This window comes from Pleurodeles waltl, chromosome 7, assembly GCF_031143425.1.
Source record: "Pleurodeles waltl isolate 20211129_DDA chromosome 7, aPleWal1.hap1.20221129, whole genome shotgun sequence".
Classification (NCBI taxonomy): domain Eukaryota; kingdom Metazoa; phylum Chordata; class Amphibia; order Caudata; family Salamandridae; genus Pleurodeles; species Pleurodeles waltl.
The window spans coordinates 1,324,267,786-1,324,280,900 of record NC_090446.1 but is presented as its reverse complement, the minus strand read 5'-3'; the positions used below and the strand labels follow the sequence as shown (position 1 = coordinate 1,324,280,900).

The 13,115-nt window shown below is 42.6% G+C and overlaps 1 protein-coding gene across 2 annotated transcripts in view; it reads left to right on the top strand.

Annotated features, from left to right (window-relative positions):
- CACNG7 (calcium voltage-gated channel auxiliary subunit gamma 7) overlaps positions 1 to 13,115 on the top strand; it is a 145,292-nt gene that overhangs the window by 74,226 nt on the left and 57,951 nt on the right. For both annotated transcript variants that reach the window (XM_069200665.1, XM_069200666.1), the window contains 3 exons: positions 1,702 to 1,945; positions 7,270 to 7,356; positions 9,851 to 9,991. In XM_069200665.1, the coding sequence (XP_069056766.1) occupies positions 1,750 to 1,945; positions 7,270 to 7,356; positions 9,851 to 9,991 (424 nt within the window). In that variant the 5' untranslated portion in view covers positions 1,702 to 1,749. The remainder of the gene's footprint in view (positions 1 to 1,701; positions 1,946 to 7,269; positions 7,357 to 9,850; positions 9,992 to 13,115) is intronic.

The following is a 13,115-nucleotide window of genomic DNA, read 5'->3' as shown; positions in this document are numbered from 1 at the left end:
AAGTTATGAGGCCCTAAGCGCGAACTACCCCAAATAGCCAAAAAAGGGCTCAGCACTGGGGGGGGAAAGGCCCAGCAGCTAAGGGGTTAAAGACATAATACCTCTGCAAAATCTGTGATTTTTGTACATGTAAAAATATAGGACCCAATTTACTCTTCAGTCTTGAAACTCCTGGAATTTAACAGAAATAAATCATAACCAAGCTACTTTGAAATGCGGAGAGGGTTTGACAATTTCATAAAATTTTATATTCAAATGTATACTTAATGTTAATCTCAGGTATTCCTTATAACCATAGTATACGAGATACTTGAAAAAGTGAGCCTAGACCTGCATGCTTAATATGGAGAGCAAGTGCGAAGGTTCTCAGATTGCGAGGTACAGGGTTCTAATCTGGAGTGCAGGACTAGAAAGGGACTGCTACTGTGCTCAAAATGTCTGACTTTGGGGAATTCAATGAGAGAGGCTTTGTGACATCTGAAACATCTTGAAGCACTAGAGATGATGGTAGATCTGCTAGCTAGGGTGTTTTCATATTATGTCTCTATGTTTGAGGTAACAGATTTTAAATTTAAATCTGGCTGTGACTGGGAAGACAATGGAGGGAAGTCAGTAAGCCGGCGTTACACCAAGAGTAAGTCTCTAAAATTCTTTTAGATTCAGGCCCACATTTCTTCACTATTTGTTTTTTTCTCAAAACACACTCCACCTTGATTTGGAAAATTCAGTCACTTTCAAAATTGTACCAGGATTGATGCACACCATTTTTCCCGGAGTTAAAACGAGTTGGTCTACAGGGGAGTCAGGATTTTACTGGTAGACAGGTACATCATATGTACGGATAGCCATAGACCTGATAGACCTGATTCAGGTGGGAGTCTTCAGACTTTTTTTTAGGCCAAAAAAGGCTTTGTTTTGGTTCTCTCCTGCCTGAAATTGCCTCTGCCTCAACAGAAGTCAATGGGGAAAATACACTCTCCCAATTTTTTTTTAAAAATCTCCTACTTTCTCCTTTTCAGTTTAAAAGTAAAGTTTATTAAGTAGTAAAAGAGAGATATCCAAAATAATAGATCCACTATGTGATAAATGAACAATATAATGAATACAGTTGAATAATAAGGAAATAGTACAGTAAATACATTTGTAGTTATTTGAAAAAATATGAAAGAGGGAAGGAGAAAAGAAGGTAAGAGGAGAAAAACTAAAACATCTCATGAGGTTTAAACTTAATGCAGTCGTAAACAGTAGTAAAATGTCAAAAGCAGTAGAGCACATGTTATTAAAAAGCAAATAAGTAAACAAATTACAGTTTGTGTATAAAATCCAATAGGAAAATGATATATTCAAGGAGGATGAGATACTTCTTCAGCTAAGGGTTGATGCAGAGTATTCTTTATCACAGAGGAGTCTAAGAAAGTGATTATTGGAGACCCAAGGGCATGTCGGTTGATAGCATCCTTCTTTCTTCTTTGAAAATGTTAACATGTATGGTACTTGTGAAGGACACATTCTGCCCTCACTATCATAGCTTTCATAGGTATGGATTTGTCCAAAAATCTCCAAACCTACCCATCTTCTAAAGGTCACTCCCCTCATGAAACAGTAGTTGTGCGCCCAACAGAAAGCTTGATTTATTCACGTACACCACTAATTCCGAATGCAGATGAACTCACATATTGTTTTCTTCTTATTGTCTTCCAGGTAGAGCTGTGCCGAGGTTTCATTGCTCGGCTCCCCCTGCCTCCTAGGATGAGTAACTGCAGCAGTCGAGCACTGACCCTGCTCAGTAGCGTCTTTGGAGCCTGTGGCCTCCTCCTGGTGGGCATAGCTGTGAGCACTGACTACTGGCTCTACATCGAAGAGGGTATTGTACTGCCTCAAAACCAGACCACAGAAGTGAAAATGGCACTCCATGCAGGGCTGTGGCGGGTGTGCTTTATTGCTGGTAAATTACACATTCTCTATTTTGAAAGCTTGCGGAATGCTTTGTGATAGTGGCAGCCTTCTAAATATATTGGTGATTTGTGATGTGAATCTGATTGCCTACACTGGACTCTTGGGCTAGTTCAGTGTTACGATTGTGTGTGGGCAGGAAGCAATTACCTTAGCCCTAAAGAGTGTGTGTCCAATCACAATTTGTTTTATAAGGCTGTTGTATAGTGGTGTAGTGTTAGACTGGTGAGATTTTCATAACACACTATATTATGCCATACCCACTATATGAGCTAAATTGGTATCATGATCTTGTGATGATACGTAGCAATTGCCTTACCTCTACAGAGTGGGTGTGTCTTGAGTTGTTGGGTTGTTAGATTGGCGAGATTGTAATACCAATTGTTGATATGCCTTTCTCACTGCACTAAGGTTTCCTTGTGTTGATCCTTTTCAGGTGTGTCCTTTATCCAGTCCTTTTTTCCTCTTTAGTACATGTTGCCCTGCATTTCTGTTGGGAAAACTAAAAAATGCATGAATCGGAATACAAAAGAAAAATGTAGGATTAGATGATGTGCTTATGTATGGATCAGGGAAACGTGAGATATGGGCATGATCCAAACTGGAATCTCTGTTTCATCACTATGTTAAACTATCTTGCATATATGAGTTTATTGTGACCTTAAGGCCACACCAATATCTTTAAGTCTAAATATAAGACTATTTGATGCGGTCTTCGTCCGCACACGACTTCGAATTTTGGCCCAGCTTGGTTATTTTTAATGCAGATGCCATTCAGTTGTCTGCAGAGGTTGAGTGAGTAGGGTAAGAGGATGGGCTTCTTTTCCCTGTGACACTTAAGACAGACTTTCAGATATTTCTTGATCATAGTTGGGAGACATAAAGCACACTATTTCAGACCATGTCAGCAATTTTTAAATTAGTTTTTCATAAACAAAATAAATAGAAATATGTGTCATCATTATTTGACAGTCTGCACAGTAAAAAAAACAGTATTTGCAGACTCCTCCCACTCCCACCCCACTCCATCTATGTCAGCCATTTTCAGTCTATGCCTTACATTTTTACTCTCTCATTCTAAAAAGTTGAAGGCAGGCAATTTAGCCGAACAAATTCATTTTCTGCTAAAAAATCACTATGAATGACATCATAATGTTCACTTATCAATAGATCAGGTTCACAAAGTTGCAAACCCTTAGCTGGGGTGGATTAGTACCACTAGACACAGCGCAGGAGAACCTTAACTGTTAAAGTGGGTTATCATGGATTAAGAGTAGACATTTTAGATTTCTGATAATTAGATTAGGGGCCAGATTTTTCTTGTTTTACCTTTATTTTAAAGTGCAGTTTCGTTCTATATCATCATACTGTTGCAGCAGCTTTGGTCTTTCTTTTCACCCACAAAAGTGTGAATTTGGGAGAGGACAGTCAACTGAATCCTCTTTGGTTCGTCCCAGAGCCAAGCAAGAGCCCACTGAGGTTACCTTGGCTTCTCCAACCACACAATAAAGCTGAGCAATATCAATTTTTTAAACTCGAACACTACACTTTCCTCTCAAGTCAGTGCTTGATTTGTAAAAACAAATGAGTGCCCAAAGCTCTGCTCAGAAGCCTGCAGCCTGTACTGTTAAATGTCAGCTCACGCATGCCGAGGCTGCTTTGCCTTGAATCCACATCATGCCTCTTTAATCCACCACCAGCCACTCCCTTCCCCTTTTGCTCACTCGTGCAGGTTCCTGTTTTCTCCCTTTGTGGCGGGTTTTCCATCTTTCTTTTCTTCCTTCTTTCCCCTTTGTGTGTTTTTTCCTTCTCTTGCTCTCGGTAAATATCCGATGAGGGGAAAAAAGTCTCAAAAAATGTGTGCCAGTGGCTCCCACCGGCAATCACTGGCTAAAATTAAGCACCTACCCATGCACTCTTTACCGTCTTTTGCAAAGAAGAAATTCCTATCTCAATGTCCAAACTCTATGTTGCTGTCTGTGTTTCAGAAATCTGGGTTCTTCCTCGAAAAACCCAAGACTCTGATAGTGCAAGTGATGTTCATAGTGAAAAGTATCTATTAGTAAATTCACCTGCCCTTTCCCTTGTGACCTATGAGAGGTGGATAGTGGTTATATTATTTCAATAAAAATTATTCCAATAGTTTTTTTTATTGTTATTATCAATGAGCTCTGGTTTGAGGCTCGCCAAAGGCACGTGAGGACAGGAGCAGTTGCCAGTCCTAAGTGTGACTCTTCATTGAAAGTACCAGACAGGCTTAGGAGCAAATGGATATTTCTTAGTCCCAAATTTATAATATAGCCCTGGTTATGTGAAAACATAATCAGTTTAGAAGTGATGCTCAATGCTATAACACAACGTTACCTTGCTCCTTTTCAATGAGTCACCCTTTGTGGTCTTAGCCTTTCTTGCCTAACAGTGGCAGTGCCACCCTTGCTTTTCAGACTAGAGCACTCTCACTTTTTATCCATACCATTACAACTGACCTGCATCTAGGGAGGTTCAATATATAATGTGATATTCATGGGTACCACTTAAGGCGTTTTATAATTCCCCCGGAAACAGGAGTTGCCAGCTAATTGGGACAGCTATATATCTGGTGTAACGAGAGGTCAAAGGGGTCTCACACTGAGACTTTGGTTGTTGGATGCAGCCAATATCTCCAAGTGAAAGATCAGGCATAAATATGGAAACTAATGCAGAAACAATTACCCATATTATACCTCAAAATCCCTTAATTTGTAGTTTTTTCTCCCACTTCCAAATTCACAGATGCCCCCGTTAGTGTGTTTGTGTGTGTGTAATGTGAAGTAACATACCTGGTTGTATTTTGCCTAATGTATTACTATTTATTACTACTATTTCCAGTATTATTTATTTAACATTTGTGGCTTTCCTTACACAATTCATTCACACCAACAGTTTGAAATGATTTGTACTTGTCACACAAAATTCCCAAAATGATGCCTTAATGCCACACTGAGGCCCTCATTATGAGTTTGGCAGTTCGACCAACCGACCGCCAAAATGGCAGTCGGGAGGATACTGCCAAGACGGCAGCCTTCCAACCGCCCTATTACAACACTACCGCTGGGCTGGAGGTAGTGTCGGCAGCTACGTCACTGCGGTCACATGCTTTGGATCAAAAAGTAAGCCTGAAGCACATGCCGCCTCTGTGCAGCACCAGATGCACTTCGAATGCATTGTTGCCATGCACAAAGTTGTGCCTGGCAACAGTTGTGCATGGCAACAGTGTGCACCGACAGTGCAGGCATAGTCACACTACCCAATGGGCTTAAAATTGCCAGAGGGCCCTCTTCCCTTCCTTTCCATAAAGCATTTTATGGTGGGGGCCCTGCCATGAAAAGCTTGGCAGAAAGGCAGGTCGTGATCCGAGCGGCAGTGCCAGCATTAGCACCGCCGCGATTGACCACAGCTTTCCCCACCTCCGGGGCATCCAAGATCCTGGTGGTTGCAGCGGTCTTGTGGTGGTCTGACCACCACCTTCATAATCTGGCAGTCAGACTGTCATACTCTTAATCAGGCCCTGAGTAATTATGCCACCATTTTGTGGTAAAATTATAGCGCAGGGACAAGGCAAACAACCAGATCACGAGTAGCTTCTGTTTTTAATGCTAATTTTTTCATGCAAAGTGCATTTGTGGGCCAAACATCTCAGCTAGGATGGATTTTGTAGCAAAATATAGCACTTAATGACGGATTTGCATTTTGCATAATTAAGCGTAATTTCACTTTATTTTCCTAAAATTTCACATACCCTCAATTGCACACACCCCTACTGTTAAAATCTTCTGGAGCTCAGCCTCCCACTTGACCACTGTCCAGTAAACATGTGGAAGTGATACATTTACTCCTTTTTGATGTTTTCTCCAGTTCTTAAATAACGATATATTTGCGGATTTCTTCAATGCAGCAAGTTGAGGGATAAGGCGAGGACTGAAGTCAAAGTCAGCACTAGCCTCGCGCTCCCTGTGTTATTAATACATTCTGTTAGCAGGATCTATTTATAGACCAAAATGATAGAGAAATCCCTGCATAAGGGAATTCATGAAAACCTTTGATGGTGCTTTGCGCCCTCATCAGAGCTTGTCAGAAAAGTGCAGACGCTCTCCGAGACGCTGGAAGGAAAGAATCCTCGTTTCTTCATACACATCAATGTTAAGGAGACTTAAAATACACGAGGCGAAATCACCACCAAACAAGCAAAATTGCAAAAAACTGCTACGTTGATCACTGGAGAAACCCCCAGGAGACCTGGGCTAGGGAAAATTGAAAAAAACTGCTCAAGCGGAATATTCCATAGAAATACTTCGCATTTTGTCAGCACGACTGAACATTCGGCTGAAAGGTTTTTTTTGCTGTGGAAGGTTGGGATACTACAAATTCTGCGATTTTGCCTTTTGCTCATGCATATACAAGGGCACAATTGCAGAAATTATGCATGAGGAAAATGTACATGTATTTGTTTTTAACGGGGACAATTTGCATGACTAGACATTGCTCTTTGGTGGGTCAAGGCGCCCAGCCCTCCCAATAATGATGCAGATGGGTATAGAAAGCTTATTTGGTTGATAGTCTTCTGTGACGTAAATGTTTGGGGTCTTATTTATGGGGGACTGGCGTATGGCAGCGCTGCAAGTCTTCTTGCTGTTCTGCCCCATGCCAATGTGAAAGCGCAGGAATGCACCTTATTTATGTTATACAGTGCATTCCTTTCCTTTCCCCCTGCCCTGGTGCACAATTGGCTGCCTAACACCAATGCAAGCCCCCAAGCACCATGATGCAAGGGTGTCTGCCTTGCATGCATGATTGTTTTTGGGCAGGATCGGGCACCTACCTGAACAAAAACAGTCCTGAGAGATGTTTTCCTCTGTATATGTGTTTGGCAAAATGTAGCAGACATGGAAAGAGGAAAAAGCAAGGAAAAATGCAAATATTTTTCCTTGTTACGCCTCAGTTTTGGCGCTTCCCCAAGTTTACGTGATTAAGTAAACCTCGGGCAGTGTCAAAACCCATGAATGTTGCATGGAAAAACCCACCGCAACATCCATTCAATGCCTCCGTGGCGCAGAGTAAGGCAACGCAGTGATGTGCGCTGCTTTATCTTACTCCATATCTATGATGCCATTCAAAACCACTGAAAGTAGATTTGTGTGACCTCTTTGATACGATTGAGAGGTCTGCACCATCGATGACGCTCTGGTGGTGAATGTCTCTCATAAATAAACCCCTTGGTTTTTATATTTTTTAACACATAGTGCTACTTTTCACACTTTTCTTACGTTCTTTTGACAGGAAAAGAGAAAGGCAGATGCGTGGCGTCAGAGTTCTTCCACGGCCCGGACACAGATATTGTGACAGAGAACACAGCCAATATCCTCAGTGAGTTGGAAAAGTATTGGTTCCATTTGTAATCATTATTCTAGGGACGGTGCTGCAGTTGAGATACACATTGTTTACATTGATTACAACTTTGGAGGAGGTGTTAATCCGTCCCAAATGTGACGGATATACCACCAGCCGTATTATGAGTTCCATAGGATATAATGGACTCGTAATACGGCTGGTGGTATATCCGCCACTTTACCGTCACTTTTGGGACGGATTAACACCTCCTCCAAAGTTGTAATCAGGCCCTTAGAAACAGTTTGAAAAAAGTTGTTATAGTTCATTAATTGGTGAAAAGTGCGAATCTTTATTCAAAAGAGCAAAAGAGCAAATTGAATCAAATGTTTAACCAGCCATTTTAAATCATCGTCAGTACAAATGTTCATATACGATTTTGCATTATGTCATAGTGTTCTTAGTAAGCTATATTTCGTCTAAAGCCCCAATTACTTTCAAGCCAAAAAGGCTCTTTGGCAGGGGGCACAGCTCATTAGCAATTTAAGGAGCTTTGTCCAGGTTTTTAGGGAAGCAGTCTTCATACACGTAGTGAGGCTGCATTCACTAATGATTGAACTACAACAACTTGTTTTCAGATTGTTTCTCTGTGGTACCGTGCTGACATTTCACCACTGTATGAACTTCTTTTCATCATGAAATTGATTGTCAGACGCATCTCCACATTCTCTATTGGATCGATGGGCTCTGGGAGCAGACACTTGTTGGGGCTGTCAGAGTGTCTAGAACAAGCTACTACACTTTGGCTGACCTAGACTTTAATCCAAGGCTGGCAGACTTGGTGGTAAGCACAGCAGTCACGGTGCATTGACCTTGTGGCCACACAAGACATATTCAAAATTTTTAGGGCATTCAAAACACTGGGATAAACATGGCACAATCTGTGTTTGAATGGGTCAGAATTTCAGTCATTCTGCTCCTCTGCGATTAGGTCTCTCTTTACTAACATATGAAAGAATCCTTGGGAGTACAGACAATGAAAATCCTTCCTGTCTATGTGGAGAATATTACAGATATAGACAATTTATAGACCCTTGGATGTGTTGCCAGAAGCATGGAAGTGCTGCAATGAAAGAATTTGAGCTTAAAAGATATATTTACATTATGCACCAAATCTACGACCTCCCACTCCCCCAATGTTCTACCAATTGAAAAGAGCCACAGATATATTTTCTCCTTTCGTGGACGTATGTAGGACTTTCCTTTAGACATATACAAGAACATTTGATTGGTTAGGTACAGTGATGGGGTGGAAGTTGGGTAGACGAAGACTTACAAGTAAGTGTATTAATTAAATGTTTCTGTAACAATCATTCCACGGTAAAACTAGAGGAATTGTGCTTTTCATAAATTGATATTTCAACATATTACAAGAATGCCTCACCAAGTCACTTACACACTCCGGCTTTTGTCCCATTCTCTCTTCTGGAAAGGGGTGAGGGCCTCCCTGGCAGTGAATGGTGAGTGCATCGGAGAGAACTGTGTGTTGGTGTGTCAAGCAGTTTGCCCCCTCCCACACTTTTTTGATTGGCTCTAAGTTGAGTTATTAATCTGATCAGCTCTTTGGGATGCACCTGCGCTCTTGGGGGGAGGGGGGGGGGGGGGGTAAAAGAACACAGGGAACACTGTGAGCAACAATTCCAGCACTCCTATATTTAAGTGTTATTCTCCACTAAATAAGGACAAATATCCTGATACACAACTCTGGCTGCTCCACTATGGGTAATACCCAGTGGTGGCTGGATCTATGGAGGGGGGGCATGGCTAAACGGGTGGATGTGCCTGCATGCGTGCAAATACAATAAAAGAAGAACACAAATAAAAATACACTTCCCGAATCCCAAGTCATCCTCCTGCTGGACATCTCTGAAGTGTGGTGTGCGGGCCAAAGCAAACTCCCTTGTCAGTCCTAGCACTGCTCACATTCTGTAGACCAGCATGTGAGCAGCACCCTGATTGGAGGGAGCGGCATCTCTCGGCGCTCCCCAGCGCACTGGAGGCCTGCACTTGCTCTCAAACCAAGTGTCTTAACACAGCTGGGTTGAGAGGATTAAATTGCGCATTTCAGGTTGGCCGTCCCAAGATGGTCGGCCAAAGAGATATGTGCACACTTTAAACAGTGCACAGGCAGCCCTCTGCCCACCACTCCTCCCTGCTGCCACTCAGCAGGCCCCGGCTCATCCTGACACCCGTTCAGGACAGGATGATGAAAAATAAAAGGGTCATAAATTAACCCTTTTATCTTTCATCTCTGGGGCATTTAAGTGGGGCAGCGCTCCTCCGCTCCAATGGAGGAGTCGCGACTGATAAGTTTCAGCTATGGTGAGTCTTATGAGGCACTGTAATTACCACAGTGCCTCTGAATACATTGTTTGCAGTATTCTAGGCTGTGGGCTCACTTCCCATCTTTTTCGAAGCTCTGTCCTAGGTCTGTTTCTCATTTTCTTGGTTTTCTTTTTCTCCTTTATTGCAGAGACGATCCGCAGTGCTACTCCGTTCCCCATGGTCAGCCTCTTCCTTGTATTCACAGCCTTTGTCATCAGCAACATCGGGCACATTCGACCTCAAAGGACCATCCTCGCTTTTGTGTCTGGAATCTTCTTCATCCTCTCTGGTGAGCATGGAAAGTGAATGATGTGGATAGGTTGAAAGGGGCTATTTGAAATGATACGATTAGCAGAGAGATGGGGTTGCACATGGTTCTTTAAAAGACACATTTAAACTAAAATTCTAAAACTCTTCAAATTATGCCGTTGAGACAACCCTTGGAGTCAATACAGCAAGTTGATTTCCTATCACGACCACCCTATAAAGTTATTTTTTCATCATTCATCTGCGTGTCAGTCTTAAGTAGCTAGCACCCTGACGAACCCATTTACACTTTCTGAATACCTGCTGGTTGTAAATGTCACATAATTTGAACCCATGGCATCTATAGTTTTTTCATCAGTGACAGGGAATATGTCATTTGGATACAGGGAGTCAGCAATGGTTATGGTGGTAGAGTTTTTAGCTCTGACCTGACAGTACAGATATCTGCAAGACTTATTGTTAAAAATGCTTCAACATATGTATAGAGCGAGGCTTTGTCTCTACCAGTGGGAGTACAACTATCTCACCTCCTGCTGTTGACTGCTTTATGTTTCATTGCGACCTTCTATTGGAGTGCTTGGGATGCAATGCATGAGGAGCTATTTCATATGTAAAAACGTATCTTAATCTTCATCATAGGTTGGAACACTGTAATGCTGTAGTCAATGGAGTGAGTTAGGGCCAATTATGGTTGGTATAGGCCTTCTGCTCGAACATTCCAATATTTGTCTTTCTGTTTTTCCCTTTTTAATGTAGAACATATCACCCTCAATGGGTGGAATAGCAACCTTATCACCCTTCCGCCTCAGGCTATACCAGTTGTTGAAAGCCCTCCTTTTTTTAAAGGCCTTTGCTGTGGCTGGGTCCTAAATATTGGGGTCAGGGCTTTTATTAACTGTTGTAGCCATTGAGAGATGAATTCTATCATAAACTCTTGATTTCTTTCTATGACTCTTCCCACTGGCTGCGCGGTACTTTTCTGGAGTGTATCACTGCCTCCACACTTTCTTGCTTCATTGTTTCTTCTTAATGCTTTGCATATAGATGGACAACAACTCTCTTCTCAGCCTGCTCTCCCCTCCAGTTCAGTGACACCCTGCTGCTGCCTGCAATGTGTGTATAGCTGCTAAGTTTCCCACATCAATTAGTGACTGACTAATCCCAGTCCCATTTTTTTCTTAGGATTCCAGAACTTGTAGTCTTACTTAGCCCAGTATAAAACCAGGACTACAAGTCCCAGAATTCTAAGGAAAAAAAAACAAGACTGGCCTTCCTAGTTACACATGGACCAGGAAAACTTCCTGCCTTGTGAGGATCTGACACAGGCTGGTTACTATTTATAATTTTTTTACTGTAGGACGTACAATAGATTCATATTGAGGTTTGATTGCATTTTGTGGTCTGAAATAGCTACTCTATGAGGGAAAGAAAAAGCTATGAATGTATCAATGTGCAGGGGTGGCACTGTCATTGCGCGACTACAACAAGGTCCTGCCTTAGCCCACAACCCAGAGATTACCAGTAAAGAATTGAAATGGCAATAATTGAGCAGTTGTTAGAACAAACTGCAAGCCAGTGATTACCATGCTGGTGTGAAATTAACATTCCTTTTGGTTCTGGTCAGTGCTGGAATTGGAATACATGAGGATTTTGGGTGTACTGTATGGTATGGCTGGGTAGCCCTAACAAATATCATCTTGGGTCCAGTCAAGTATGTTTACTTAACCTTAAGCTCAACCCCAGGTAGCTGTGGCTGTGAGCAGTAAGGCTTAGCAAAAGGACAATGTGTAAAGCATTTAACAACACCAAACAACAGAATAAGAAAGTCACACGACACAAAAAAAAAAACAAGACACTGGGTTAGAAAAATAGATTCGATTTTTATGTATGTTTAGAGAGAGACCTTGATCATCAAAATCCACTTGAGAGTTCCGGAGATATAGATTTTCAAAGTAATAAATAACTTTAGCATCAACCGCAAACGAGCATTGATCAACAAAGTACTTTGGAAATTTTTGAAAACTTTGGAAAAGTTAGTTTGGCAGCTTTGGTTCGAGCTGGGTGATTAAGTCTGAGACAGAGTTCCTGGGGGCCGGAGTGGATACTTTGGACAGTTACCTGGACACTAGAGCATTTTTAGAGCAAGATCCAAACTTTATAGGATGACTGCCATAGAGATAATGAAGTGGTCCTGATGCAGAGGGATACCGGCTCAAAAATACTCACTGATGATCCGGATGATGTGCGATCCACAGGGATGAAGTCCAGTAGAGTCCTCAGTCCGCAGGTGAGTGGGGGCAACTCTTGCCACAGAGTTCGGGGTCCCACAAAGTCCTCTTTGCAGGGTTCCAAGGGCTGCCGATGCAGATCCAGTGCTTTTGCAACACAACAGTCATGGTATAAATCTTTGGTGGAAGCTGGTGTCCCTCTTGAGTGACGAATCCAGTCACAACCAACACTCATGTCCAGCAGACATGGTTGCACCTTTTGGCTATCTCGGAATTGTCCTTGGGGTGCCTGGCTTCCAGTAACAACAAGACTTCTACAGTGGCTACCAGAGAGGTGACTTTGGCTTCTGCACCTTTAATGTCCCCAATGCTGTTGTGGGGGCCAGCAAATTGGCCCTTGGAGCCTCTGCTTTAGTATGGTGCTGAGGATCAGTGTTTCCCCAAACTAGGCACACAGGACAGGGTCCAAACTCCACTAGCCCAAAGTGCAGCAGGTGCAGACGCTTCAGCATCACAACTTCTCTTTTTGCGGGTCCAATGGGTGCAGAGTGGTCTTCTTCTGTCCTCTTTCCAGATCCATCGAGTACTGAGGGTCAATGTGCCAGGGTGCTATATTTATCCCAAAAAAGTGCCCTGAGGGGATCATGCGGTCACTAGCCAATGGGCTACTGGGCCCCCGCCTATCTAGTGACAAAGTTCATGTGATGTGGGGCATCTGGTTATCCCAGAATGCCACATTCTTGCCCACTTCCTCAGTTGTGAAGAGCGAGTTATCCCACCCTAGCGGTGTGCTACCTGAGGACAACATGCACACCGTAGAAATGGTTTAATGGTGTGTTTCCCGCTTCTGAACCTGTCTCCGTCCTGTCTGCAAGGACAAAAGTAATCTTGCCCAGGTATGGTGGGCCAGGCAGCCCA